The sequence below is a fragment of the Oryzias melastigma genome, linkage group LG18 (assembly GCF_002922805.2).
Source record: "Oryzias melastigma strain HK-1 linkage group LG18, ASM292280v2, whole genome shotgun sequence".
Classification (NCBI taxonomy): Eukaryota; Metazoa; Chordata; class Actinopteri; order Beloniformes; family Adrianichthyidae; genus Oryzias; species Oryzias melastigma.
Window position 1 is genome coordinate 17,202,026 of NC_050529.1, and position 25,708 is coordinate 17,227,733.

The window sequence follows — 25,708 nt, forward strand, 5'->3', positions numbered from 1 at the left end:
GATATACTGAGAAACACAGTTTTAATCTTAAATTATTTTATATATGTCCTCCATCATGAGAAAAATGCTATAAGAACATGTTAAAAACACAAATGTCTTCTGTTTTTTTCTTTTAAAGACTCAAAATTCTAATGTTTTTTAAACTTGAAACACATCTTGGGTTCACATATTATACTAGTTCAGGCCTTCTCAAGCTGTGAAGTGTGGACAGAGGAGAACATGATGAAGCTCCTGTACTCAATTTTATGGTCAGGAATTATTGTTTTTTTTTTTTTAGAAAAGCTAAGACCATGAAGCTTCAGAATATTATTGCTAATGTTGGACTAGTGTTATGTTTCTTTAAAAATGTTAGGGGTTAGAGTTTCTATTTATTTATTCTCTGTTATGAAAGACTTGACAGTGTTGTTGAAAATAGATTTCTATGAAGGTTTGGTGATTTTGATTCACTCGGTGTGCCTGTTGATGTCATATTTTAAAAATGCTGACTGATTTCTGTTTCCTTCTGTCACTACTGCCTTTACCTTGTCAACATATTCAATATATTTAGTAGCCCTAAAGACAGGATTTTTACAGTATTTAAGAATTCTAAAGTGATCTGGGCATTGACTGAGGATCCCATGAGAGTTGAATGCTTGTTTATGCTTCATTGTAGATTGTTAAACTGGTTGTGTGTGATAGATTGATTCTGAATGTGTGTTTTTTTTGTGTGTTTGTCTCCTAAAACCTAAAAGAGAGACTGTTATATGTGTTGGATATCAAGCCAGGAAACACAGATTGAGATTGTTTAGACATTTTCAGAGTAAGAATAGAGAATTAATTGGTAAAAAGATGCTGAGGATGGAGTTTCCGTGCAGGGGTTGTTGAGAAAGATCAAAGGGGGGATTTGTAGATGTTATGAAAGGAGCTTTTTAAGTTTACTGCTGAAGGAGAAAAGGATACAGATGAAAGGTTGAAGCGAAGGCGGATACTTTGCTGTTTTAGTGTTCCTGAAGGGAACAACTGCGAGAAAAGAGAAGGTATTAAAATAAGATTTTAAATGATTTAGTGTTCATCAATGTTTCTTCTTACCTTTGCTAATTTACAGTTTACCTTCACATATTCTGTTGAATTCATAATGTGTCCGTTCACAAGGTTTTTCACAAAAGGCCAATTACAATAAATTATTCCACTTCATTCCAAACCTTCTTAGTTTATAATCTGCTAAATTCTTTGCTTTCTTTAAGTAGGAAGTGAAAATGTTTTGTAAAAAGCAGTTTATATATTTGCTTTTACATATGAGTTGTTGCCTCTCTAACATTTTGATGATCAAATGAATGTACTTTGATTTGTTAAGGATAATATAAGACAATAGAGAAGTCTGTTTTAGTTTCCAGGCACTTGTAGCTTGTTAAAATAGGACATTTTTATGCTTTTCTTATTAAAACTAAAAAAATCAAAAATGTTCTTTAAGGTTTTCAGGCTTATTTTACTTCTTGTAACAAACGTTATCAAAGAAATGAGCAACTGCTGAATTGTGGCTGTGGAGAGCGTAGTCAGACTGCATGGGATTGTGTGGTGAGGAAGATGAAGAGAACGAAGGCAGAGCAGAGGATCAAGTAGTGGAAGTGGAAGAAGGAAGAAAGCTGTGTAGGTTTTAGAGGAGTTGAAACAGACTTTAGAGATCAGGAGGTTCTCCTTGATGACTGGACAGCTACAGCTAAAGTGATCAGGGAGACTGGGAGGAAGGAAGGTACTTCATCTGGAATTTGGAGAGTAGATAAGGAGAATTGGTGGTGGAATGAGGAACTTCAGGAGTGAAAAAGGTAGCTAAGAAAAAAGGGAAACGCTGAGAGGACAGATGAGAGCAGACGGATGCACAGGGAGAGGCGGCACAAGGTAGAAGTGGAAAAGACCAAACAAAGGGGATATGAGGACGGTTGAACACAAATGAGGAGAGGTGGATCTGTACAGGTGAGTCCAGCAGGTTAGAGTGATCAAACACTGGGATGGAAATGCGATGTCAGGTTCTTCAAGAGGGATGGAAAGATGAAAGCAGAACCTTGAAAAGCTGATCAATGAGGAAAATGTTAGAGGGCACATAGAGGTGGCAGGAAGTAGCAAAGATCAATAAGGAGGAAATAAGTAAAGTCTTAGGCTGAGTCTGAATTACAACTCTGTAACTACTAAAAAACTGTGTAGTGTGGGGATATCTAGTTAAAAGTAAATCTGGCATATTCAATTTCCAAGAAACTGAATGTAAATAGAACAGACAAACCTCTGCTTTGATCCATTTTATTCCTTCTCTTCCTTCTTTTTTTAACCTTAAAGCTATAATTATAATACACATAAAAGAAATGGTATGGTCGAGCCGGGGTGGGATTATACAAGTTTGCTTCCTCCCACTCTCTTTCAGTCAATCTCTTAATGTTTAGTTGTTTTTGATATGTCTTTGTGAATGTAAACTTCTCATGAATTTACTTTTTTTCTTATTGATTGCTTGAAATAAACCATTTCTAATCTAATTTAATCTAATTTTATTCATACTTTAAATTATGACTTTTTCTTTTCTTTTACCCAAAATGAGTAGTGTGTCATACTGTTAAAAATACAATAAAAAAATACATATATATCCTAATCATTGGGATTTGGCAGCCCCTTCCCGCAGTTGGCGCCCTAGGCAGCCGCCTGGATCACCTATACCCAAAGTCGGCCCTGCGTCCAAGGCTAAATTTTGATGGTGGTCACACGTTTTCAAAGTTAAAGTCCCAATTGTTATCACGCACCTAGATGTGTGAACTCATTTGACCCATCCCCTGGGGGAGCGGTGAGCTGCAGACACGGCCGCGCCAACCCCAACCCTAAGCTTAGTTCTAACCTTAACCCTTCCTCTGGGTCCGTACGGCCAAGAAAAATGTTCAACACTGGCTGCATGTATTTAGAAAATTACGTGTGAATAGTTATTTTCTTTTTTTATTTTCTACAAAACTTCAAAAATCATGATTAAAAGACAACAGGGAATGTTTTGCAATAGATCAAAAGATGGTCAGAGTGGAACGTTGAGAAGGAAGTGCAGTAAAAGTTTGCATTTTGGATAAAAATGTCTTGTAGATGTTGTCCGAGCAATTCTCCGCTGAGAGTGCATCATTTGGTATGTGTGCATTTGTATCGATTTACGCTGTTGAGCAGCATTGTCAGCGTTGCAGAACACTGCGCTTTGAGGACGCTGAGCATTCAGTTCTGACGTCCTGAATCCCATGTCACACCACGAACTCTCATATTTGTAGTTTATTTAATCTTTCTCATTCACTTTGCCTCACCTGCACATTCTTTACACGAAGGGCTTCAGCACTCATGGCTGCACGCTTCCTCTGCACTTGTGACGGGCGCTTTATCTCTTTCGTAATCTCTGTGCTGTCCACACCTCGACGCTGCAGTCTTGTCACACACACTTCCCTTTGCCTCTCTCCTCTTCTCTCTACCTCTTGTAAATAATGAATTAGCAGCAGAAGCAAGGAGATATTTTCTCTGTGAATCACTAAGGCTGTAGAGCCTCAACATAAAGGCAGGTCTTTCATGTGTGGCCTCATGCTGGGATGTAAAAACAGTTTTGCTTTCATCTTTTTATCTATGCTGATAACCCTTTATTGTTCCTCCTCTTCACTTAAATGCCTCATCGTGTTTGAGTCTAATGAGTGTACCTTTGTATGTGTTTTCATGTCTACACATAGATTTAAAGTTGGAGAATCTCCTTGAAAATAACCTTTCATGCACACATTCTATGGTTTGTGTGTCTTTTTACATGTGGGTGTTTGAAGGGAGGAATATAGCGGGATTATCGAGGATTTAAACAGAACTGCTGAGTCTGAACTTGAGTTTTTCCTCCTTTCATCAAACTATGTGTATGTGAAAGCAAGAGCATGTTTCTTATGGGAAGTTTAGTACTTTAGGTTTAACATATTGTAGAAAAAGTGCAATATGTATGTGTGTGTACATATATTTGTTTGGTTTTAAATGAGCAATAAAGCTTTAAAAAACCCTCTGATAACATGTTATTTAAAGGTAATAGCAGATCTTTAAAAGTTCAAGGGACTCATGTTGTGTTGTTAAAGTCTCATCTAAAGGTGGAGACTAGCCTAAAGAGACTATTTATTGATCTTTTCATTTTGACAACAGATCACTGAAGCATCAAAATAAGAAAGAGAAACAACGGAACACGAAAAACTAATTTAAAGTATTGATTTTCCACTCCGCTCTGGTATAAACTGGTGAACTTTCCAGGTTGTACCTCGCCTTTGCCCTGCAGTAGCTGGGACACGCTACAGCAGCAACACTCTTGACCCTGTACAGACCAGGGGAATAAAACATCAATAAATGCAGAGATTTTTTTTTTCATTATATTAAGTGCCTTTTATTTAAAAGCCAAAAAATCATCTTGAATTAATAATTACAAAGAGCTTCTAGTCTGCTCAGAGCAGCATTTTCTCAGTCCTCCAGAATAATTGGTGTGTTATGTAACAAAAGTAACCTAAAACAAGCTAGCCTGATAACTAGGAGGGAGAGCTAAGCTTCTCTGATTGCTTTTTTATACTGCTTAATTTTTTCCAGCTTTATCATATATGTACTTCCAGCCTCAAGGGAACTGCAAGAAGCACTTGTTCTCCCTTAAACTTCTACTCTGATCATCTTTTGATCTATTTTAGAAGTGTTCCCAGTGGTCTTTTAATTATGATTATGCTCTTTTTAGCCAAAGTAAAATTCTTTTTATTTAAAAGTATCATTTTCTAGGATCCAACTGCATTTTAAGCTTAATTTTCTCTAAATATATCTTCCATCATCAGACACATTCTACAAGAACATGTTTAAATCACCTAAAACATTATTTCCTAATGGAGTGGGTCCTTAAGGGGTGGCCGTGATCAGAAGATTGCAGGTCTATGCATCACAACCGGATGTTAGAACTTGTTTGATAAATGACTAAATTAGGAAATTTGTGAACCATGACTTTCATTTAACCGTTTTAAAATGATCCATGTTGTTGTGAAAACGTCTAAAACCAAGACGTGGCTACGCAGATATTTAACTTGGAAAATCTGTGTCTTCCAAACTAGAACTTCCAGGCTCTGCCGAGGCAGCCGCTTCAAATCAGCAAGAAGCTGTTCATCCATGGTAAGACACTCACACTCTGCATCTAAACACGGAGACACCTTTACCAGGTCGAGAAGACAAGATTGTGATGAATGCAAAGGTGCATGTAAGTGAGTTCTCCTTAGGGGTGTGAATTGAGTCTAGCGACGTGATACATATCTCGATATATGTTTACGTCTACAGAAAGATCATTCTTGAGAGTTCTTGTTGTTTCGCTGCGATGTAGAACTGCTCAAAGAGGCGGTTGGGGGTTAAAAGGGAACACAAAAGTAAGTCTCTGAACTACGTTTTCCTATAAATAATTAAATATTGTCTTGCCAGCATTTTAAATTGATCGCCAGTTGAAGTATCATAATTTTTCACTAAATCTTTATTTTCCTGCACCCCTGGTTCTTCTTGGACTTACATAAACTGATGAGCTGGCAGCGAGTAAAGACAGTTTATGGGGAGGAAAAAGGTCACAGCAGCAAGAGGCTGCTCACTAAAAAGTGTCGACATTGTTTTTGTGTCTTCAGCAGATGTGTCATCCTAATCCTTTGCCTTTCCATTTGTGTCTCCAAGTTTTAAAACAGCATCATCTTTTAGGATTTCAGGCTACAGAACTACATTTAGTTAAATAAAGTTTCAGCAGGGAAAAAATATTTTGTCAGTCACTGATTCTGCAACTTAAAAAGATCAGAGGACTATAATGCTCATCGTAGATACTCAACAAGGATACCAGGGATAAGTAAACTGTCATATTTTTAAGGAGAATGCAGTGTAACGTCAGTGTCTGTGATTTATCTATCTATGATTTACACCAGGGATCATCAACGTTTATGACATGACGATTTACAATTCTCTACTGTACCATCACCAGCTATAATGCAAACTGCTATTGCTGTCATCGTATCCCATTAGAGATCACCACAGTGAGTCAGCTTTAACTGATTTGCAGAGAGTCTCATGCACTTCCAGACACAACCTTATATTTTTAAGGCACAAGGAGACCCAGTTATGCAGCAGCGTGAAGGGTTTTGTCTAAGGACCCACACTGGATTTTTTAGCTCATTGCCGCCATGGGAACCAAACCCAGATATCCTGCGTGACAGTCCTACACCTAGCCGGCTATAATGCAAACTCTATTACAAAGAAATATGAAAACATTTCCATTATATCCAGAAAAAAAGGTATTCACAAACAGCAGATCAAGCAGCTTTTTTAAACATATTTTGGCATTAACTAAAAAAAGTGATTTTATAACAATATTGCACGATAAAAAAATGCCAAAGTTGAAATATTATATCAACTGTTTTTGTTTGAAACAGTAAAAGCTGTTGTATTTTATACCTACAGCAATAGGTTTGGATATGTCAGAATAAAATATAAATATTCCTAAAAACTTCATAACCATTAAAAAAAAATAAGAACATGGTTTTGGTTTATTCATCTTTTGTGACATTATGAGACTGGGCCTGAGTAACTTAATGTAGGTTCAGTCTGTGATGGTGCTTTTATTGCATGTAAACTTAAATGTTTTTACTTTTTTGTTTGTTTGCTAATCATAGTAAAATACATTTTCCACAATTGGATGATAATTTTTTTTTAATCCCCAGTAAATTGTTCTGCTAAGCTGTCATTTAGCAGAACACAAAGAAAGTGTGGGTATAATTCAACTTTGAATTTTTTTATTCAACAAATTGAACTTAGAAATTTATAAATGTCAACTGCTGTGACGCCAAAAGCATGACCAAAAAACCCAGCTGTGCAATCATAAATGTGTGCAGATCAGCTTCACGTTCACCCCCTAACAATTTAAAAACACAAGGAAATGATTACATTTAAATTTTACCACAGAAAACGTATTTTTTCTTAGTTTTCTCTGATGATGCGCATTAATTTAAATCGCCCGTCTATGAAGGCCGACGCAGAAAGTAGTGTACGTTGTGTGAAACTTTAAGGTTTCTTTGAAAAAAACACAGGTGGGCGGAGCCACAGTACCAGTGCTGCATGAATTAACCCCTTATGACCTGCCCAGCTTATTTTCTACATCACAAATACAATCTTTTTCAAACAGCATTTTTTTCATCTGTTCCTAATTTGCAATGATTTGAACAAAGGAATACTCTAAAATGTAATTTAGAGGTTAATTTTGTTTTTTTACATTAGAAAAATGCCACAAAAACATGTTTAAAGACCAAAAACACAATTTTTATAGGCGTGGGTCTTTAATTTAGAATATTACTCCCTGTCTGTATTTTGTAATTGTAAATGCAGAATAAAAATACATCATTAAGACATATTTATCCGTCCACTGGCTTCTCTCTCCATATTGACTCTGCAGAACCGTCAGTGGTGCATCGCTCAGCTTTTTGTTGATGTCCCATTCTATCCTCAGCATTTGCTTTTTACCTTCCTTCCTGAGGGATTCTTACTTGCCAACATCAGCAGCTCTTCTCCACACAATCCCTGACTTTGTCACCAGATCCTTCCCAATCCCTGCTTCATTTTCTGACTCCTGCCTGCTTCATCCATGCTGTCTGTACCTGCGTTCGTTATCGCTGTGTTTTCAGGTGGGAGGTGGCTACACTAATTAAAGCTGGTTGCAGTGTTCCACTTTGCAAGAGGGGGGTTTAGACATGTGTGCGAGACAATATCTGCAGCATCGGCAGCTGTGTGTTTGCGTGTGTGTGGTGGTTCAAGAGCATTTGCATCATGCTGACATGATGTTACACACAAAGCGACAGCTCCTATCATTTCTGCAGCACTGAGGTCAGCACTCTGGAGCAGGAGCTGCGGTGATCCCGATCTAACTCAGACTCTCTTTTAAAATGGAAATTCCTGCTTAACGTTATTCTTCTTCAAGAAAAAAAATAATTTGAATTCTTAGCTGCTGATTGTTAGTTTTTAAAAATCCTAAAGACAGACATTGCAAAATGTGTTTCTGTCATTAAACATATGTCTATATATCTGCTTCTCTAAAAGGATAAAAACGTATCCAGTGTAAAACACATTCAGAAGTCTTCTTTTACCTTCTAATATGTGCATTTTTTATGTTTAATAGCTTATCTATGAATAAAAGAATGTTGTTTAACACTATACTTGTAGTTTAAAGAAAGTCGCACTCTTTTCAAATTCAATTTTTTTCAACTATGTTGTTTCTTTTAGATGGTAATTTTTTTCATTTCTAAAAAAATAAACACTTTGGCTTTAGGAAAATATCATTTTCAAAATAAGTTATAGAAGTCCACATATCACATGTATTTATTAGCCTCTATTTTAACACAACTTAAAGGGGCAATACCATAAAAAAACAACTTTTTGAGCTTTTTAGTGTATTATACTTTTCATTCCTCACTATTTTGAATCTCAAAGTGGTATTTTGATCCGTTCACATATTTCTGAGTAATCCTCTAATAACCTGCGCTCTCAACAGCAGCCCCTCCCATACCCACGAAAACGAGTGGTTGCTTACATGCTTACATCACAAGGTGAGAACCACGCCCTCTAATTAGTCTTCTCCGCCCTCAGTCTAACACAAACACTTTTCCCACAAAGCTAGATAGCTTTGCGGGAAAAAATTGTTACCGCAAAATGAACCCATTAGTCATCGCCATTTTGTCTGTTCCACATTTAGAGGATAGACACTCTGCATTGTGTGTTCATCAATAAAAAAAAGAATGGGTGTTTATTTAGTGGGTGACACTGATATAAAATGGACCCTAAAGGAGCTAAAAGTGGTGATCGAGTCGTTTTTCTTCTGGGTATGAAAAGAGTTTAAATAAAAAACTAATGTTTCATGAATAATTTGTTTTTTAGTGTTCCAATATATGCTCATATATATGGATTTAGTTTACTCTGAAAGACTTAAGAAAATCCCGGTATGGCCCAGACTGAGTTGCTGATGGTGTGTTTTTGGTCCTAACAGGAGGTGAGGAGGAGGTGGTGACTGTTCATCCCAGGGCCATGTTCGTTCCTCAGAAGGGATGGACTTTTCTTGCTGCAGGTAATCAGATATGTAGTTTTAATGTAATTCTTTCTTACTCACACTCTTGATTTATACAAACCAGTACTACTAAAAAGTAAGTCTAAAACAAAATGCAACAGATTTAGAAAAATACACTAAAGTCAATAAAGATGTGTTTGCTAATTCAGAATTTACTAAGATGTAATTTTTGATTAATATTTTTGTACTTAAATATATGTGTAACTACTTAAAGGCTTGTTGAAGAAAATTAAATAAAAATATTTTCAGGTGAACTGAAATACTTTTTTAAAAATTGATTCATAGTGAAGCTTGAAAGTAGAACTACTTTATGTATGCTGCAGGAGAGCTTTTTACCAAAGAAAGCACACAAATATTGATGCAGCATTTATACTGATAATTAAACTTCTTAAAATCAATAGTTGAACCAGTAAATGTAATCAAAAGTCTGTTTATGAATCCAATGTGTTTGATCACACAACTGGAAAAAAACTTTTTCAGTCTGATTAATCGTCAGAATTTGGTTTTCTGTTCATAGCAAGCTCTGTTTAATAACTCTAAGCTTTAGATGTCTCTACTTTGTTAGAATATTCTAGACTTCAGGCATTAATCATCATGGAAGAGAAAAGGGAACGACTGTGTTTCTGCAGAATTTGCTAAAACTGGGTTTCGCTGCCAAAATACTAAATCAATTCTTTTTTATGTCACAATTTTCAAATATAATTTGAATTTATTTCTTCATTTTAATATTTCATATTTGCATTTAAATTATTAAATATTTTGATATTAAAAGGATTAATATTTTGTAGTAAAATATATTTCCCCATAGCTGGGGAATTAAACTTAACAAAAGTGAAATTTTAATTTATAAAAATGATAACATTCTTACAACAAACCCAGTTCCATTAAGGAAATTTAAGAGATTATTTTGTAAGAAAATCAATTCAAGGATTTGATGAATCAAAATTACAGCTTGTTACTTGCTATTTTAATTTTTTAATATTTAGCCATTTTTTTTATTTGTTATGGGTGCAATTCTTAATCAAATCCAGCCTTTTCTATTAAAAACTCCACTATTTTGTGATGACAGAACAGCTCCTCTGATATCGTTGCCTCAGCTGACATCAGATGCTGCTTTCATCATCACTGCCTTTCTGTGCCGAGCAGCCAAAGGGAGCAGGGGTGGGACGCTGTTCGTCTGGTAGGGCTTTGTGGGTAATAGAGGGTATCTGCAGGCCGCGACACCGTCGCACACTTATATAAGCAGACAAATCAACCAGGGCTTGCAGCAGAGCCACAGCAGGATAAGAGCGAGGAACCTGCATGCAAGCTGGGTCAGTAGCGCGCTCACACTAGCAGGCACACGTTTTACACACATGTGCACACGCACACACACACTCATCAGTAGATGAGGCTAGGTTGTCATGGAAACAACCCCTGCTGTAGACCCCTTACAGAGTTATTTCTGTGTCCTCATATGTCCTTCCATAATTGTAGTTAACTACTGTGCGTGTGTGACTGAGAGTGAACTGCTAATGCTTAATGCTCGTGTTTATGTCGTCTATAAGAGAGACTTAAAGACCCACTACAATAAAAATCATGTTTTTTGGTGTTTTTAACATCTTCTTGTAGCATGTTCTCCTACATGTATAATATAATTTAAGATTAAAACTGCCTTTCTGGGTATTTCTTCATTTGAATTGGGTCGAATCAGAAGCAGATGAAAACCAGCGGTTTAAAAAAGCTCATGTCATGGTTCGGGCCTCCTTTCTCTGCTACAATCCTGAAGCAGTTACTTGCAGACAAATAGATCCATGTACATCTCTGTTTTCCTTGTCTGAGCTGAAACCTGGATCAGAACTGGACAGCTGGATAGCTCTGGTATTGCTTACCATTTTTTATGCTACACCAATGCTAGCTCAAGCTTCTGAGGTGCTATATTCTAGTGGGAGCGTGTGCAAACAAGTGACTGATGGGAAATAAGTTGAGCTAACTTCAGAGGCAAATTTCTATTGAGTTCCTGCTGCACTGTAAAAAATATGTCTAAAAAATTCTGCTAAAAACAGCATAATCATAATTAAAAGACCACTAAAACAATTTTACAATAGAAAATAATATACATTTGGAGTTGGACTTTAAGGAAGTGTTGCACATTTTTCTAGGATTTTGTTATTTAACTCAGACCTTAAGTTCAATTTGATTAGTAAAATCCACATGTGGAGTGGAAACCCCACTTTTTTAAAGATAAAACACATTAATTAAACATATATTTCATAGAGCAGCATGTGTCTTTCCTTTTCAGTTCATTTTTTGCATTTTCTGTGGATGTGAGTTCAAAAGAATAACCAATAAAAGTGAGATTAAATACCAAATAAATCCTGATATAACTTTCAAGATGAGTGGGAACACGTGTATAGTTTTGAACCAATTCACATACACAAAGAGAAACAAATTGGTTTGTAAAAAGTATTTTGTAGCAGTGATTATTCTAACACTTAACGGTTGTGTAAGCTACTTGAAAACCTTGTTCCTCTTGACATAATTTAACCCTGTTGAAGGGCGATTTAAACTAAAGTTGAAGGTAAATTCTAACAGCAGTTAGTTGTCATTACAGTTTTAGTCATAATAAAGGATTTTATTAATTTAGTTTAAATATAAGTCAACAGGGTCTTTAAATGGCTGCTGTAAAAAATGTGGAGTCTTCAACTGAAAGTGAGAATCAAAAACCGATAATTAATGACTTTACAAATGTTACATGATAGAATATTTTGAGTATGATCAATAAGCACTATTTTGTTACTTCATAAAAATAATCCAACTCTAATTGACTTTCATTAAATGTAATGTTCATGTATTAATCTATGGATGTAGTGTATGCATTACTGCAAAAGTATATATCAATGATTATGAGTAAGTACACTGTTAAGAGAATAGCATCTTTGTCTTCCATGATCATTGTTTTTATTAAGCAGTGTATTTCTTTATTTCTGAAATGAGCTTTATATATCTGTGTGATGCTTTCATTGTACTGTCTACAATTAATGCTTGGATAAACCAATACATCAAATCAAAAACTCAGATACTAAAGTGTAGATTTGACCCTTTAAAGTTAGTAGTATTTGGCCACATATCACTTCTAGGAAAAGCAATATAAACTGTCTTAGTAATAAATACAGGATTTTCTTAAAGTATTTAATCATTGTGATCAATTTATACATATAAGTGTCCTTTATTTATTTTCCAGTGTATTACTTAGAAGCACACACACTTCAGCCCACAAGAGGCATTTGTCTGGTTAGATTGCAGGACGCTGCAGAGCACTTCGTCTTTTCTATGATGTTCATTCTGTGGTATTATACTGGATAGCATAAACGTTTGTTCAAAGATGATTGCGTTAAAGTCCCACTCCGATCATCTATTTTTGACTATTGTAAAAGTGTTCCAGGTGGTTTTTTAATTACAATTATGACGTTTTTGGCCAAAAAAAAAAAAAAAAGTGTCATTTTCTAGGACATAGTTTCTGCAGAGCGGCAGTAAATAGTTTGGTTTACCTGCAGTTTTCTAAAACTGTCCACCAAGATGCATCTCTTTTTTTTTTTTTTTTACTTCAAAGTATAATTTTTCCACAACTAGTTTTTCATTCTTTACATCAGAAATATATTCCTTTAGGATATGCAAGAATTTTGATATTTATAACATCTGACTCTAGGATCTACAGTATATGCTGATATATTTACTGTTAGCCTCCTATTTTGCATGGATCAATTTACTATTTCTGTCCCCATGATCAGTTTACGTTCCATAAAAGCTCGCCTTGGAAAACAATAAATGTAAAAGTATGATTAAAGAAATCACACTTATGCCACATAAAGATCCTAAACAACAAATATTGTATTTTCATTTCTCTGTTAAGTGTTTGCTAATTTTATTTTGAATGTGCTGCATTATACTTCCTCTCCACTTTTGCTTTCACCTACATATCCTGGTCAGCAATATCTTCCTGCTGCTGCCAGCTTTACTTGGAGGAAGTGTGATGCGGCTCATGAAATATTTATGGGACAATATCTTTAGAAACTCCCTCGCTCATCTCAGCAAAGCCTAAAGCATCCGTATCTTTGCCTCCATCTTTCACCTCACCGCCGCTGTGTGGGTCTGGTATTCTTCACTCACCCCAGTTGAGTTTTAAGGTTTTGTTTTTAGCTTAACACGCAGATTACTTTAACAATTTAAAAGCGGTTCTTCTGGGATTATTATCCTGCAGGTTTTTTATGTAATGCTGCACAAACACAACTAATTCAGCTAATCTGCAAACTCTGGAGGGAGCTGCTAATGGGAACCATTAAAACCATGTGGGGTGGAACTATGAAAAACATCCTTGAGTTTGGATACTCTGGTCATCGAAGGTGTTAAATAACCTTTTTTTTCCACAATCTGGTGCAGACTTGTCCTGATTTAGTGATATAACACAACAAATAAACATTATCACTACATTTAAAAAAAATCCTTTAGACTCATTTTCATTTTGAAGAATTATAGGCCCGTCTGAGTTTGTAGGCCTGTCAATAAATGTAGTCGTAGTGTAGACTTTTTGTGTGGTTGAATCTGTGTTGACTGACTTGTTAGTCTGTTTCCATGTGAAAAAGCACAGTGTTGGGATCTGTCATTGCCTGTAGGTTGAGGTTTCTCTACCTCTGATTATGTCGCATTTCTGTTCATCTCATTTACATTCTTTAGTTTTGTTTTGCTTTCATCAAGTAGTCTTAGCTGCCTTTTTATTCAACATTTATGCAGTTAACCCTCTAAACTGCATTTTTCTTGTATTTTTTTAGTTCTCCATCCAGTTATTCTTTAATATAGTTTAGCATCATTTTCCAAATAGAAAATTTGTATCTAAATTTAGGGAATTTGTGGAGGTAGACTTTTAAAACTGAAGAAAGAAAAGGAAGACTTCTACATAAGGTTATGTATGTGTTTCTTCAGAAGGATTGGTGCACAGACTTAATTTACAAGTAAGTCAATAATAACAATTTTGATTGTGATTTTTTTTCTTGTTTTTATCTGTACTACAGTTTGTAAACAGAAGAAAAATTTGATTGGTTTTATTATCTTTGACCTCTGGGTACAGACTTCACCACATCAGTGTCACTTCCCCCCCTGTACAGTATACTGGCAAATTTCGGCCTCAACTGAGCTGTAGCCCCTCTCTGCTCCAGGTGTACTATTTGTGACCCCTGGTGACCCCAACACTAACAATGTCTAGAAGGAATCTAAATTTGACTCACAACAGCCATCTGAAGTGCAGTAAGTCCTTACACATTAGACGTTCAGTAGGTGTTGGGAAATGACGTCATCTAGAGAAACACTCTGGGCGGACTGACATGAGACATCCAACACGACCTAGAAAACCAATCACTTTGTTTGTATTTTGTCTTACCGGATTTAAAGTTCATGTTTTCCAAAATGTTTTTATTACAGGATGACTCATTGGGCTGAAATTATTTCCTAGAAAAGTTATTCTTATTACCATTTCTGTTGTATTCATGCAACTACGTCAACAGTATGTCTGAAAACCAAATAACATTGTCTACCGTTTAACAAGATGTTTGCATTCAAAATATGCAAAAATGTGATGAACAAGTTTCTTGGTGATACATTTTTGTTTTTCAGTCAGGATAATCTGTTCAGAGTTCATTTTTATACTTTTACATTGTGTAGTGGGAGATGATTGTACAGCATTTGAAATACCCTGAATCAAGTTGACTGTGTATTTATGGTCTTCCTATTGTTCCGTGTGCTGACATGGACCTTAGGACACCTGATGACTGAATCAGTCAAGGACACGGATTACATTGACCTCATTCTCACATCTGAGACATTCACTATGAATGCTGTTGTAATTTCTTATTTAAACATCGATTTAACCCTCTGAATTAAAGTTCTGAGATTTTTTTCTCTTGTAAAAAATCCCAACTAAAACAGACCAAAGATTTCAGTAAACTGTAGCGGCTACATGATAAATACAGACAAGTTCTTATTTTACATGAAAATGTCTTAATAGTCAGAAATGACATTTACGTTTATGCTGCTGAGTCACAGGAAAATGAAAAAAAAAGCTTTTATGAGTTTTTATGCAAGTTGTTTGTGGCCTAAAAAAGCAATGCAGAAGATGCAGCAGCACTCAGTTGTTTTGAATAAAAGCATCAACTTAATAAAAAAGAATAACCCAGTTTTGAATGACAGTTTCAACTCGTCACAACATAACAGAGACAAATGAAGAACATTTTAATTTCTGTTAATCTTTGTGGTGTATGTTTATAAACCCAATTTCAGTGACTTAAAAAGAAAACCCTGAACTTTTTTTCCAACAATGTTCTTATTAATATTGAAAAAATTCTTCAAAGATTGCCGAACTTCAAATCTAGGTCAATATTAAAGGAAAAAAGTAAGACAAAACTGCATCTGTAAAATAGATGAGGCACAAAATGTTTTCTCTTTTTTAAATTACAACCTGTTAGATTTGCAGCAAATGTAGAACTGTTAAGAACCTGAAATAATAGTCACCAAAACAGGTGGCATTGAAGTAATGTATTTTGTCATAAACTGCTTACCCTTAGCAAAAAGTAGTCAATTTAAATATAATAAAAGCTCACTTAGGGTTTACTAAAAGGGAGGCGGTATACTTGGAACCTCCTTTTACATTTTTTCTATATATTTCCTACACTACACACACATGGTCAATAGCAGCGTTCCCCAACCTTTTTGAGGACCGTTTTTATTTATTTATTTTTTTTTGGGGGGGTTAACGGTAGCCATATACTTCTATTCAATTTTATTTTTCTTATATGGCACAATTACACAACACAATTGTCTCAAAGGTGCTTCACACGCCAGTAATTGTCCAAAGACATAAAATAAGTCATAAAATATAAACAACAGCTGATTACTAATCTAAACTAAATTAAACCGGGCATCCTTACCCTTAGACCCTCCTTCTCGGTGAAGAAAAACTAATTCTGGGGGGGGAAAAAAAGAAAATGCTTCCAGGATGTCCACATGATGGAGAGATCCTCTCCCAGGACGGACAGGAAATGTACCAGCACTGTTAAAGAAGAACTAGCCTATATAACTCTACAACTACGTACATGTTTGAATAGTGTAGCAGGTGGGCGTGGAGGACAAGTAGGGGCACGAGACGAGCCAGAGGCGAGGTCCACGACCAAGTGCAGGAGTTATCTAGAATATGAAATCTCACTCTTTCCCCTAGAGGGACAACACATGAATCACACTGCACCAAAATGAGAGATGGAGATAAAAATAGAGGACATAACCCCAGTGCACCATACTTCTAGCCTCTAACTACTTGAATGCAACACAATTGTATTAATATCAAATATTAATACCAGAAAAAACACAAACAGGCTCTGTGTTTTGGAGTCTTTGACAAGGGTGGGAATAACCTGTTGCAGTAAACCTACCCTTTCAGTGTACTACTTTTTACTAAAGGTACTTAAGTTAGTTTCACCTTTTAAGGTATTAAAAAACAAGTCATAGGCTCAGCATTTCCACAGCCCATGACCTTTTACTAAGGATCATTTCAACCAACCCAAGACCTTCGTAATTCGCTCAACACACCTGACATCTTTTTGAAAGTGAGACAAAATGTAGTTGCTTTAGTTGTTGTAAGATGCAAAGTTGTTGTTTTGGAGACAAATTATTTGAAAATTTAAAAGAATTTAAAAGAATTTAAAAGAATTGCTTCACTACTTAGTTTCCCGAAGATGATGGAACCGTGTTGGAGGAAACAGAAACTAGCCTCCAGTAGTTTGTAGCATTGGCTATGTTTGAATTAATACACTGGTTCATTAACCCTAAAAAAAACTATAGTGTGGGAGTATCTGGTGCCCTAGTTTTTACCCATTTCGGACACATGCTCACATTTCTTATGTTTTTAACAGGAAGTATTACGTTCACCCATTTTCTTTACACCAAAAATATTGCAGTTACTGCTTAAACACAATAACCCACCACAGTTTCTGCTCAGGTTCTGTAATTACTCAAACTAACCCCTGACTGTGGCAAAGCCATATCTTATTATAAAGAATGTTCTCCTGAGAGCACTGTGCAAAAGGGCCACTTTCCCTCCCATCGTTCTCTGATTGCAAATTGTTCCCTTCATAAAATTTAGCGTAGACTTTAGTAGAAGAAGTTGACACGTTAAGGGCTCTTTAATTCACTGCATGGGTCATTAATTCCCCCATGCAGATTTAAAAATATGATTGAGATGTCAAATAAGAAATCGGTGAAATGTAAATAAAAATGCATGTAGTTCAGAAGGGTATGTTTTGATTTTCGTAATGGAGGCTGAGGTTGTGTTTGAATTCCTTCTACTTAGTTCACTATTACTAAAAATCCTGTGCCTTAGAGTCTAAGAGTTGTCGATTATGATTGTCGTCTTTGGTAGTGACACAAATTCTCGTCTGTGTCAGACTTCTGCCAGGTGGAGCTGCGTCTGCTGGCTCACTTCTCATCCGACTCTGAGCTGCTCCGCCTTTTTACCATCCCACAGGCGGACGTCTTCACCCTGCTGGCAGCTCAGTGGTGAGTCCATGACATCTGAACTACATGCAGTCTCTCCCCTGATCTTTTTGCCAAGGTGGATTTGCTCTATCCATCTCCTTCTCCCTTGAATTCTGAGTTCAGCTATCAATCTGCTGTTCGATTACTGTATTGTTGAAGTATTTTGTCTGTTTTTTTATTTCATCGTGTTCTCTTTCTGTAAATCCTGTGTGTTTGACCCCTTTTACTATAGACACAGGAGGTAATCTATGGCCAGTGTTCAGTAGAGCTCGGACAGCTAAGCAGATTATCTCATTTACAACACATTTTATGTAAGGCACTCTGTCTTTCTCATGATATTCCTTTCAGCTTTAAACTAATTAGGCAGTGTCACTGCAGCTCTAATGGGATTACTTCATCCTCGCCTTTTACCTTCACACGTTCTTCTTTTCCTGCCTCCTTTTGTTCATTCTTTAATTCTTGTTTGCTTCTCAACTTTGCTATCACTCATTTCTCATAGTTTTTTTTTGTGATCAAATAAGGCAAATATTGTTTACTGTAAAATATTATTTCCAGCCTTTCTGATAAGTTAATGAGGTAATTTCTCTGATTAAATCAATGTGAATGAATTCTATTTGAAAAATATGGATAATTCCAGGACATCTTTTAACTAAGACATCTTTTGCCACATCCCAATTGGCTCTTTCTTCTTTACATGAAGCCTCACCACTGAGAACTCCATCACAATTGTGCCACCAAAGCAAAGTGTGCTCTACATTAAAATCAAATTATGTTTTAATCATTGTTACAGTGTTGTACACAGCAAAAAACAGGAAATGTACACACATTTTAAGAAGAAAATTACTAGAGTAGTAAAAGGATCTGTCCATGCTGCAAGTCATTTTTACTTAACAAGAAATCTGATAATAAAAGATCAAAATCTAGAAACCAGGAGTTCCTATGACTATAAATATCTGAACACATGGTATTACATTTCTACAAGCACCATGCTGTGTAAAAGATGCAACTTCTGACAACTATTTCTAACAGTTGAGGTCCTTCCTCTGGTGGATTAATACCCAACAGAGAGCAGCAAAAATACGGTATTGATCATTTCCCCTCCCCAGGCTCACACACAGGAAAGGTACAAAAGCTTATCTCCAGTTTTCATCTCAATTCTCCAAATTCTCAGAATAATAAATGTGTAAGAAATAGTCGCCAGCAGAGATTTTACTAAAGTTACATAATGACAAAAGTTGTGATGCCACTAAAATTCTGGGGATCATCAGGACACATTTGTTTTTGTTTGTGGCGTTGGTCGGCAGTGGCAGCTTCCCGTATGTCCTCTCAGAAATGACACTCGCTGAGATGACATGCCACCCGGTCTGATCTGCAGCTCTTCTTCCTACAAGTCACATTACATAACTGTCTGTCTTTTACTCTTTTTTTCCCCTTTCCACCTTATTTCTCTGTATTTTTTAGCATTTAAGCTAAAAAAAGCACTGTTTATATACATATTTAAATAGTTTTATTTACTCTTTTGTTCCTTTTTTTCTTGTTATCACTTCATACCACAGACGTTTCTTTGACTCAGCCATGAAGTCATACACTTCAACCATACTGTCAGTTGAACTCTGCAAGGCTTTGTAGCTATTTTTAGTTTAGAGCCCAGTGGAAGAGTGTCTGCCCTGAAACCAGGAGAGATTGTGGGTACAAATCCACAGTCGGGTGATACCAAAGACTAAGAAAGGGAAGTAATACCTCCCTCGACACTCAGCATTGAATTGGAGGGCTAATCTGAATGTGCAGCTGTGACTGCAGCTCTCTGCCTCCCTCAAGTAATAAATCAAACGCGTTGAACAAATTTCCTGCACTCAGGTGTGTCACAACTGGTGTTTTATTAGCTTTTTTGTCAATAAAAGAAATTATTAAGACTTCAGCGGTAGAGAATACTTTTCAAAGCATCCCATCTGACAATATAATTCCTTTTTATGAAGAAAATTCTTATAAACTTAATATATTATTGGAAGATTGTTAAAGCATAAAGAATTAATTATGACAAACATGATTTTCTTGGAGTAATGAAAACATTTATGCGTGTTATTCTTTTTTTCTTTTAGGAAAGGGTTAAGCATGGAAGATGTGAGTTCTGAGGACAGGGAGCACGCTAAACGCATCATTTACTCTGTTATTTATGGAGCAGGTGAGGAAAAAAACAAACTATTATCACGTAAAGACTTTACTGACAAGAACAGTAGTTTATTTCTTGTGTCAAAACATTCATTATTAAGGAAACTGTCTGTTTAAAAAGGAAGTACTCTTCAAAGAGAATCAAACTAATAACTGGGAGGTACCTTTTTTATCTAGATAATTATGTTACTTATCTATTATTCTGTTTTTTATTGTGCATGATTGTATTATATTTAATAACAATGGGTTTGAACTGCCTTTTAAGAATAAAATATTTTGATCTTCACCTATTTGTAGGTGTGGCTAAAATGTTTGATACCAAGTTGTCCACATGACTCATGGAAGGATAATCAAATTTTTAATATAAAATGTTTTTCACAGGTTTGTTTTATCTAAAAAAAAAAAAGATCAAATGACAACATTTACTACTTTTAGTGGAGGAAAACCAAATTCAGTTTGAAGGAAGCTTTTCTTTGGGTCACTTTTTCAGAAAATATCTGTTTACCGTAATTTTTTTGCAGGGTCTTTGACTGCTAGATTTATTATTTCTCATTAAATTGGAGTTTAAGTTCATTTATTTATTACTTCATTTAATAAAAAAAAAACACAAACTCTCTTGCCACCATATTTAGCAACTGTAGACTCTATCACCTTTACCTAAAAACCAATAATTTTGTCAGGGAACACAAACAGAGCCTGTTCTAGTTGTTACATCAGATTTTCTGCATAACTACTCTACCTGTCCTCTCTGTTTTCTGTTTACTCAATATTTTCACCATAGAAAATCTGTGGCTTTTATACTTACAGTAACACAATTAAACAGCAAACTGTTTTTCTAACTGACAGAAGCAGTGGAAAGGTGGAGCGAGGGCCCAGCTGCAGGACTGCAAAGGCAAACAGATGCACAATTGTGTATTTACTTAGATGAACAGACATAAACAATGACAGGAAGCCACTGAGATAAACAAACCATACAGACGCTCAATACTGTGAGGAGCAGAACTAGCAAACAATGAGTTTGCAGGCATATACAGACCACAGTAGCTATGAGGAGGGATGAAGAAAGAATTAAGTGGGACAAACAGAATGAGACAAAAATAGAATTTCATACTAGGAAATACCACATGCAAAAAAAAATAAGTGATGATATAAAAGCAGAAATCCATCAAATCTGAGTAATGACTAACAGAAACACAGAAGTACCACAATAATATTAGTGTTGCACAAAATTAAAAAAGGTTTGCAGAATTTGTGAATTTATCAAACATATTGTCAAGATAAAATAAATAATGTTACACGGAGACCCTAGCACTTAATTAAGACCAACATAAGAAGTAATTAGTATGCAAAACAATCTAGTTTTTTCATTTAAAAATGAAAATGTAGCTTATTTGTATTCATATCAAATTATATTGACAATTGAAAAGCTTAAAAAGTAAAAAGACCCTCGATTTGAAAAGATGTGTTGTCTTTCTTGCAAAAAAAATAATCTTATTGTGAAAGTTTTTCAATGGCTAAATGTTCTTAGTTTGAGGAATCCCGTCTTAGTTACTAGGAATTTTTCTTAAAAAAAGAATTCATGGTAAGACTATTTTTCTTACCTACAATTGAGTATTAGGGCCAGTTAAAAACGAAATAAAAAATAATAAATTATGACTTTAAAATTATAAATGTAGGGAAAAAAGTTGTATATTTATGACTTTAAAAAGTCACTGTTTAAATTTATGATTTTCTTTTTGTAAATTTAACTGTTTCAAAGTCATACATTTAATACATTTTGTAAATTTACAAGAAAAAATAATACATTTACCCAAAAAAATTCATACATTTACAGAAAAAAGTCATAAATTAACTAGAAAGGATTTTATTCATTATATTTTAAAGAAAAAAATAATCTGACAATGGGTTAAGAATTTGTAACTTATTTCTAAGCCTATTTTTGCAAGTCTATAGTTTTTGTTTTGTCTCAAGAAATCTAAGGTCATATTTTAGGTCAATAACTTCAAAGCAAAAAAGTGTTTCCTCTCTTTTTTCTGCTGGGAGTGAAACTGTGTCCCTTTTTAAATGAAAAAGTTAAATATTTCTGCTCTGCTTTGTACCAGAAATGCAGAAATATTCTGTAAATCTTTGCATGAGTCATGTCTGAACATGAGTTAAGACCCTCTTAAAGCCTCTGAACATAATCTCCAACCAACTTCTTCATTTTGCATATGCAGCCATCACTCCAGCGTTTTTGAATAGAGCAGATCTGAGTGTTCGGTATGTCTGAAAAAGATGAGGAATAGTTTTTCATTGAATGCTTTAACATAAGTATACTTTTAAAAAGTTTTGGTATTTTTTTCCCTTAAATGAGCATCTATTCATTAATGTCTTTATCTAATTCCTTGTAGGTCGTGAGCGATTGTCAGGGATATTGGGGGTCAGTGCTGAGCAGGCTCACCAGTTCCAGGACCGTTTCCTTCAAACCTACAGAGATGTCCAGACCTTCATCCAGAGAACCATCCAGCAGAGCCACAAACAGGGTCTGGGTTTATATTCAGGTTTTGGTATCAAACTACATTGAGAAACCACTGGAAAAAAAACATGTATTGAAGTTGAAACTGAAGTCAGTGTTGGACTTCTGGACACACAAAAGACCAAAATGATCTAAAACCAGAGGCTAAAACTTTAAAGCTACGTTCCCAACACCCTCAGCAATGGGCATTCCAGCGGCCACTTCCAATGAAAAGTTTTTGTAAATGCATGTTTCTTCAAACCTCTCACTCAAAACGTGTAGTCATTGAATCCATGTTGAACTTTGACCTATCAGGGACTCAGATATAATACTGACATATGGATGTTGTCCCTTTTAATTCATGGAAGTGTCAGCCGTTTGAAAATTGATCATGGAGGAGAAATTAACATTTGCTGATTGTACCCTGTCGAAATTATGACACCAACTCTTTCTTATACTAGAGTAAAGATATGAAAGAAAAAGCTTGAACAGAATTGTGAGATTTGCACCGCTTTGACCTTTCACAATAAGCCTCTTCCAACACTACATGCTCTAGTAAAGGTAGCAAAAGTAAAAAAAGAAAAAGAAAAAGCCACTCCCTCCTTGTCTAGTGTGAATACTACAGACTAAAACAACTTTCAAGAACCTCTGTTTACTGATTCTTAAATCTGCATCACATGTACTCAGTATTTACGTAGCTTCAGATATAGTAAAAGTGACATTTATAAATAAAAGCTAGAGAATCAAAGTTAAAAAATGTCAAAGTGAATTTTTACAAACTGACCACAAATTGTTGACAAGAATGGTCCAGAAAAAAGTGATTAAAAGCAGATAAATTATTACAGAAGGTAAGTAAATAAAACAGAAAGCATCTGTGTCTGGCTTGTGACACAAACCAGGTGTTTAAAACAAGACTAAAAGTAACTGATCAGGATTTTATGAACACAAAAACTAACTAAACAGTCCATAAAAATAACTTTCAGATCCTCACAGTAATGAAAGATTTTATGAGGTATTTGCAGACAGTGTAGAACACCAACACACAAGTGTTAGTGTGTTTGTGTATAAGTCTGACTTCTGACATTTAACTCACACATTTGATTTGTTTCCTCACAAACGCCTACGTAGATTTGTGTGCTGCAGTGTAGATGGAGATGATGTGCTTGCATTGGCAGGATTGAAACAAACTGTCATGGGTCAATACTTGGAAGAGGGGGATTGGATGAGAGGGGTCTGATGGTTCAGATGGGACACTATTTATAATCTGACTGCCAAGACAGCAGATCTAAGACTTGAATCAGTCCTGCACAGAGTATTGCTAAGTCTGCACTTTTACATTCATTACACACACATGTATATGTATCTATCTATATATATATGTATATATACACACTGGTTCAGGCTGCAGACTCCGAAACTAGGAATTGATGATGAAACTGCATGTTCAGCAAAGACTGAGTTCAATGAGCCAGCATTTATAGTACATATATATACACTGCTCACAAAATTAAAGGATCACTTTAAAAAAAACACATTAGATACATCAGATCTCAATAGGAAGTTGGATATCTATACAAATAACGACAGGGCAGTGTCTTAGGAACAAAAGGATGCCAAGTCTTTTAATGGAAATAAAGGTTTTCAGCCACTGGTTCAGAGACAACGTAGACCCCGACGCTGGTTCAGGGACAACGTAGACCCCGACACTGGTTCAGGGACAACGTAGACCCCGACACTGGTTCAGGGACGTAGCCCTGGACACTGGTTTATTATTATTGGCTGATACAGGCGATTGTCAGAAAGATAACCAAATGAATAGATATTGAGCAGGTTGTGTGTTAGTGCAGAACAAACATCCTCTTACTCTTACGTTTTCTGCTTCAGAAGGTTTAGGATTAAAAAAAATCTAACAATGCGATGTAAACTGGAAACCTGGTTTTAGTTGCCTAGAATACTGGTGAAACTTGGTTTAGCTTGATGGATTTTCTTGGCAAAAATACATCCAAAAGTACATTTTCATAACCAGACATGAAGCAGTAAACATCGGAATTAAGAAGAGGTGATTTTTCTATGAGAAAGTTTAGATGTAGAAACCAGGTTATTGCTGCAGGTGTGTACCTGAGTTGATCTCTATCATAACCAGGTTCTCCTTTGAGGACAGGTGGTGTAAACATAACAAACACAAAAAGCGTGTCAGGTGTTAAAATACACATTCCAGGATGATTCACTGGCATACCGCAGCTGGATATTGTTTGTGCGATGTGTTATTTCTGACACATTGTCCATGACTTTGAGGCTGGACTTTAAAAGAAGGCATGTATGGGTCAAAGGCCCTTTTACAAAGCGTACAGAATTTGCGTTGCTGTGAACTGATGCTCAATTCCTATGCGTTGATGGTTGTGTGTAATAGCGTCAGTTCATGTTCCTGGAAGCGGGTCATTCAGGTTAGATGCCCTGATTGGCGTAGCTTATGGAGGGATTTAGCTGTAAAGCCTGCTCCATTGTCCAGTTGGTGGAATGTACTGGTCAACCATGTGTGAGTGTTTGTGTGCTGCATACCTTCACATCCTGATGGGAGTTTGTGATGCATGTACACATCACATGCACTAGCAATTCAGCCACACGCTGCCTTCTTGTATTTGTTTTCATAACTGTAAACTCTTTGACTCTTTTTGTAGTTAAGTTTCTTTGATTTTAGTGTATGGTGTGGATGCATTACACACCCAGTTATCAAACATAATGCTAGAAAAACAGCTCAAGTTCACTCTATCAAAAAAGTGAACTCTTTTCTGTTTCAGAGAGACTATCTGTATATATTTATTCACTGTAAATAAGAACTAGACTGACGACCTCTCCCCCCTCACATTGCAAATAGGAAGTACCCACTGGCTCCAAGAAACCAAAATCCCATAGACTTTAGAAACAAACATCTTTTACTTAGTCATATTTGTTAGAATAACCATTTTTGTTCTACAACTTTTTTTTAACTTGTTCTTGATAATATTTTTTTTCTTTAATGCAAGTTATTCAACTTATAAACTGACCAATCAGATTCCTCGATAAAAGTTGTGGAATATTTGAAGCGTTTGGTTGACAGATTTTCCCGAGCCTCCTTTCATGTGGTTGGGATAAGGACTTCCAACAACCTCACTACTGATTGGCGATACTGACTGCCTTAGAACCGAAGACTCAGACTGATTCTGACCAATCACTGCTAATCACGTTCACTGGCTCCAACATGGCGGCGTCCATACTGAGAAAAATGGCGACTGAATTGACTGATTTAATTGAAGCCCGAAGTAAGTTGTTTTCTAAATCTTTAATATACATTCGGTGCTTCAAAACTTCAGTAAACCAAAGTTAAAAAGTGAACCAAAGGC

General features: G+C 35.7%; 1 protein-coding gene across 1 annotated transcript in view; it reads left to right on the forward strand.

The window, feature by feature from the left end:
• The window catches only part of poln (polymerase (DNA directed) nu), a 48,284-nt gene that overhangs the window by 16,531 nt on the left and 6,045 nt on the right, over nucleotides 1-25,708 (forward strand). Inside the window, exons 18-22 of the mRNA XM_036216591.1 lie at nucleotides 5,088-5,145; nucleotides 9,032-9,109; nucleotides 17,575-17,686; nucleotides 19,765-19,847; nucleotides 22,225-22,356. Coding sequence (XP_036072484.1) covers nucleotides 5,088-5,145; nucleotides 9,032-9,109; nucleotides 17,575-17,686; nucleotides 19,765-19,847; nucleotides 22,225-22,356 — 463 coding nt within the window. The remainder of the gene's footprint in view (nucleotides 1-5,087; nucleotides 5,146-9,031; nucleotides 9,110-17,574; nucleotides 17,687-19,764; nucleotides 19,848-22,224; nucleotides 22,357-25,708) is intronic.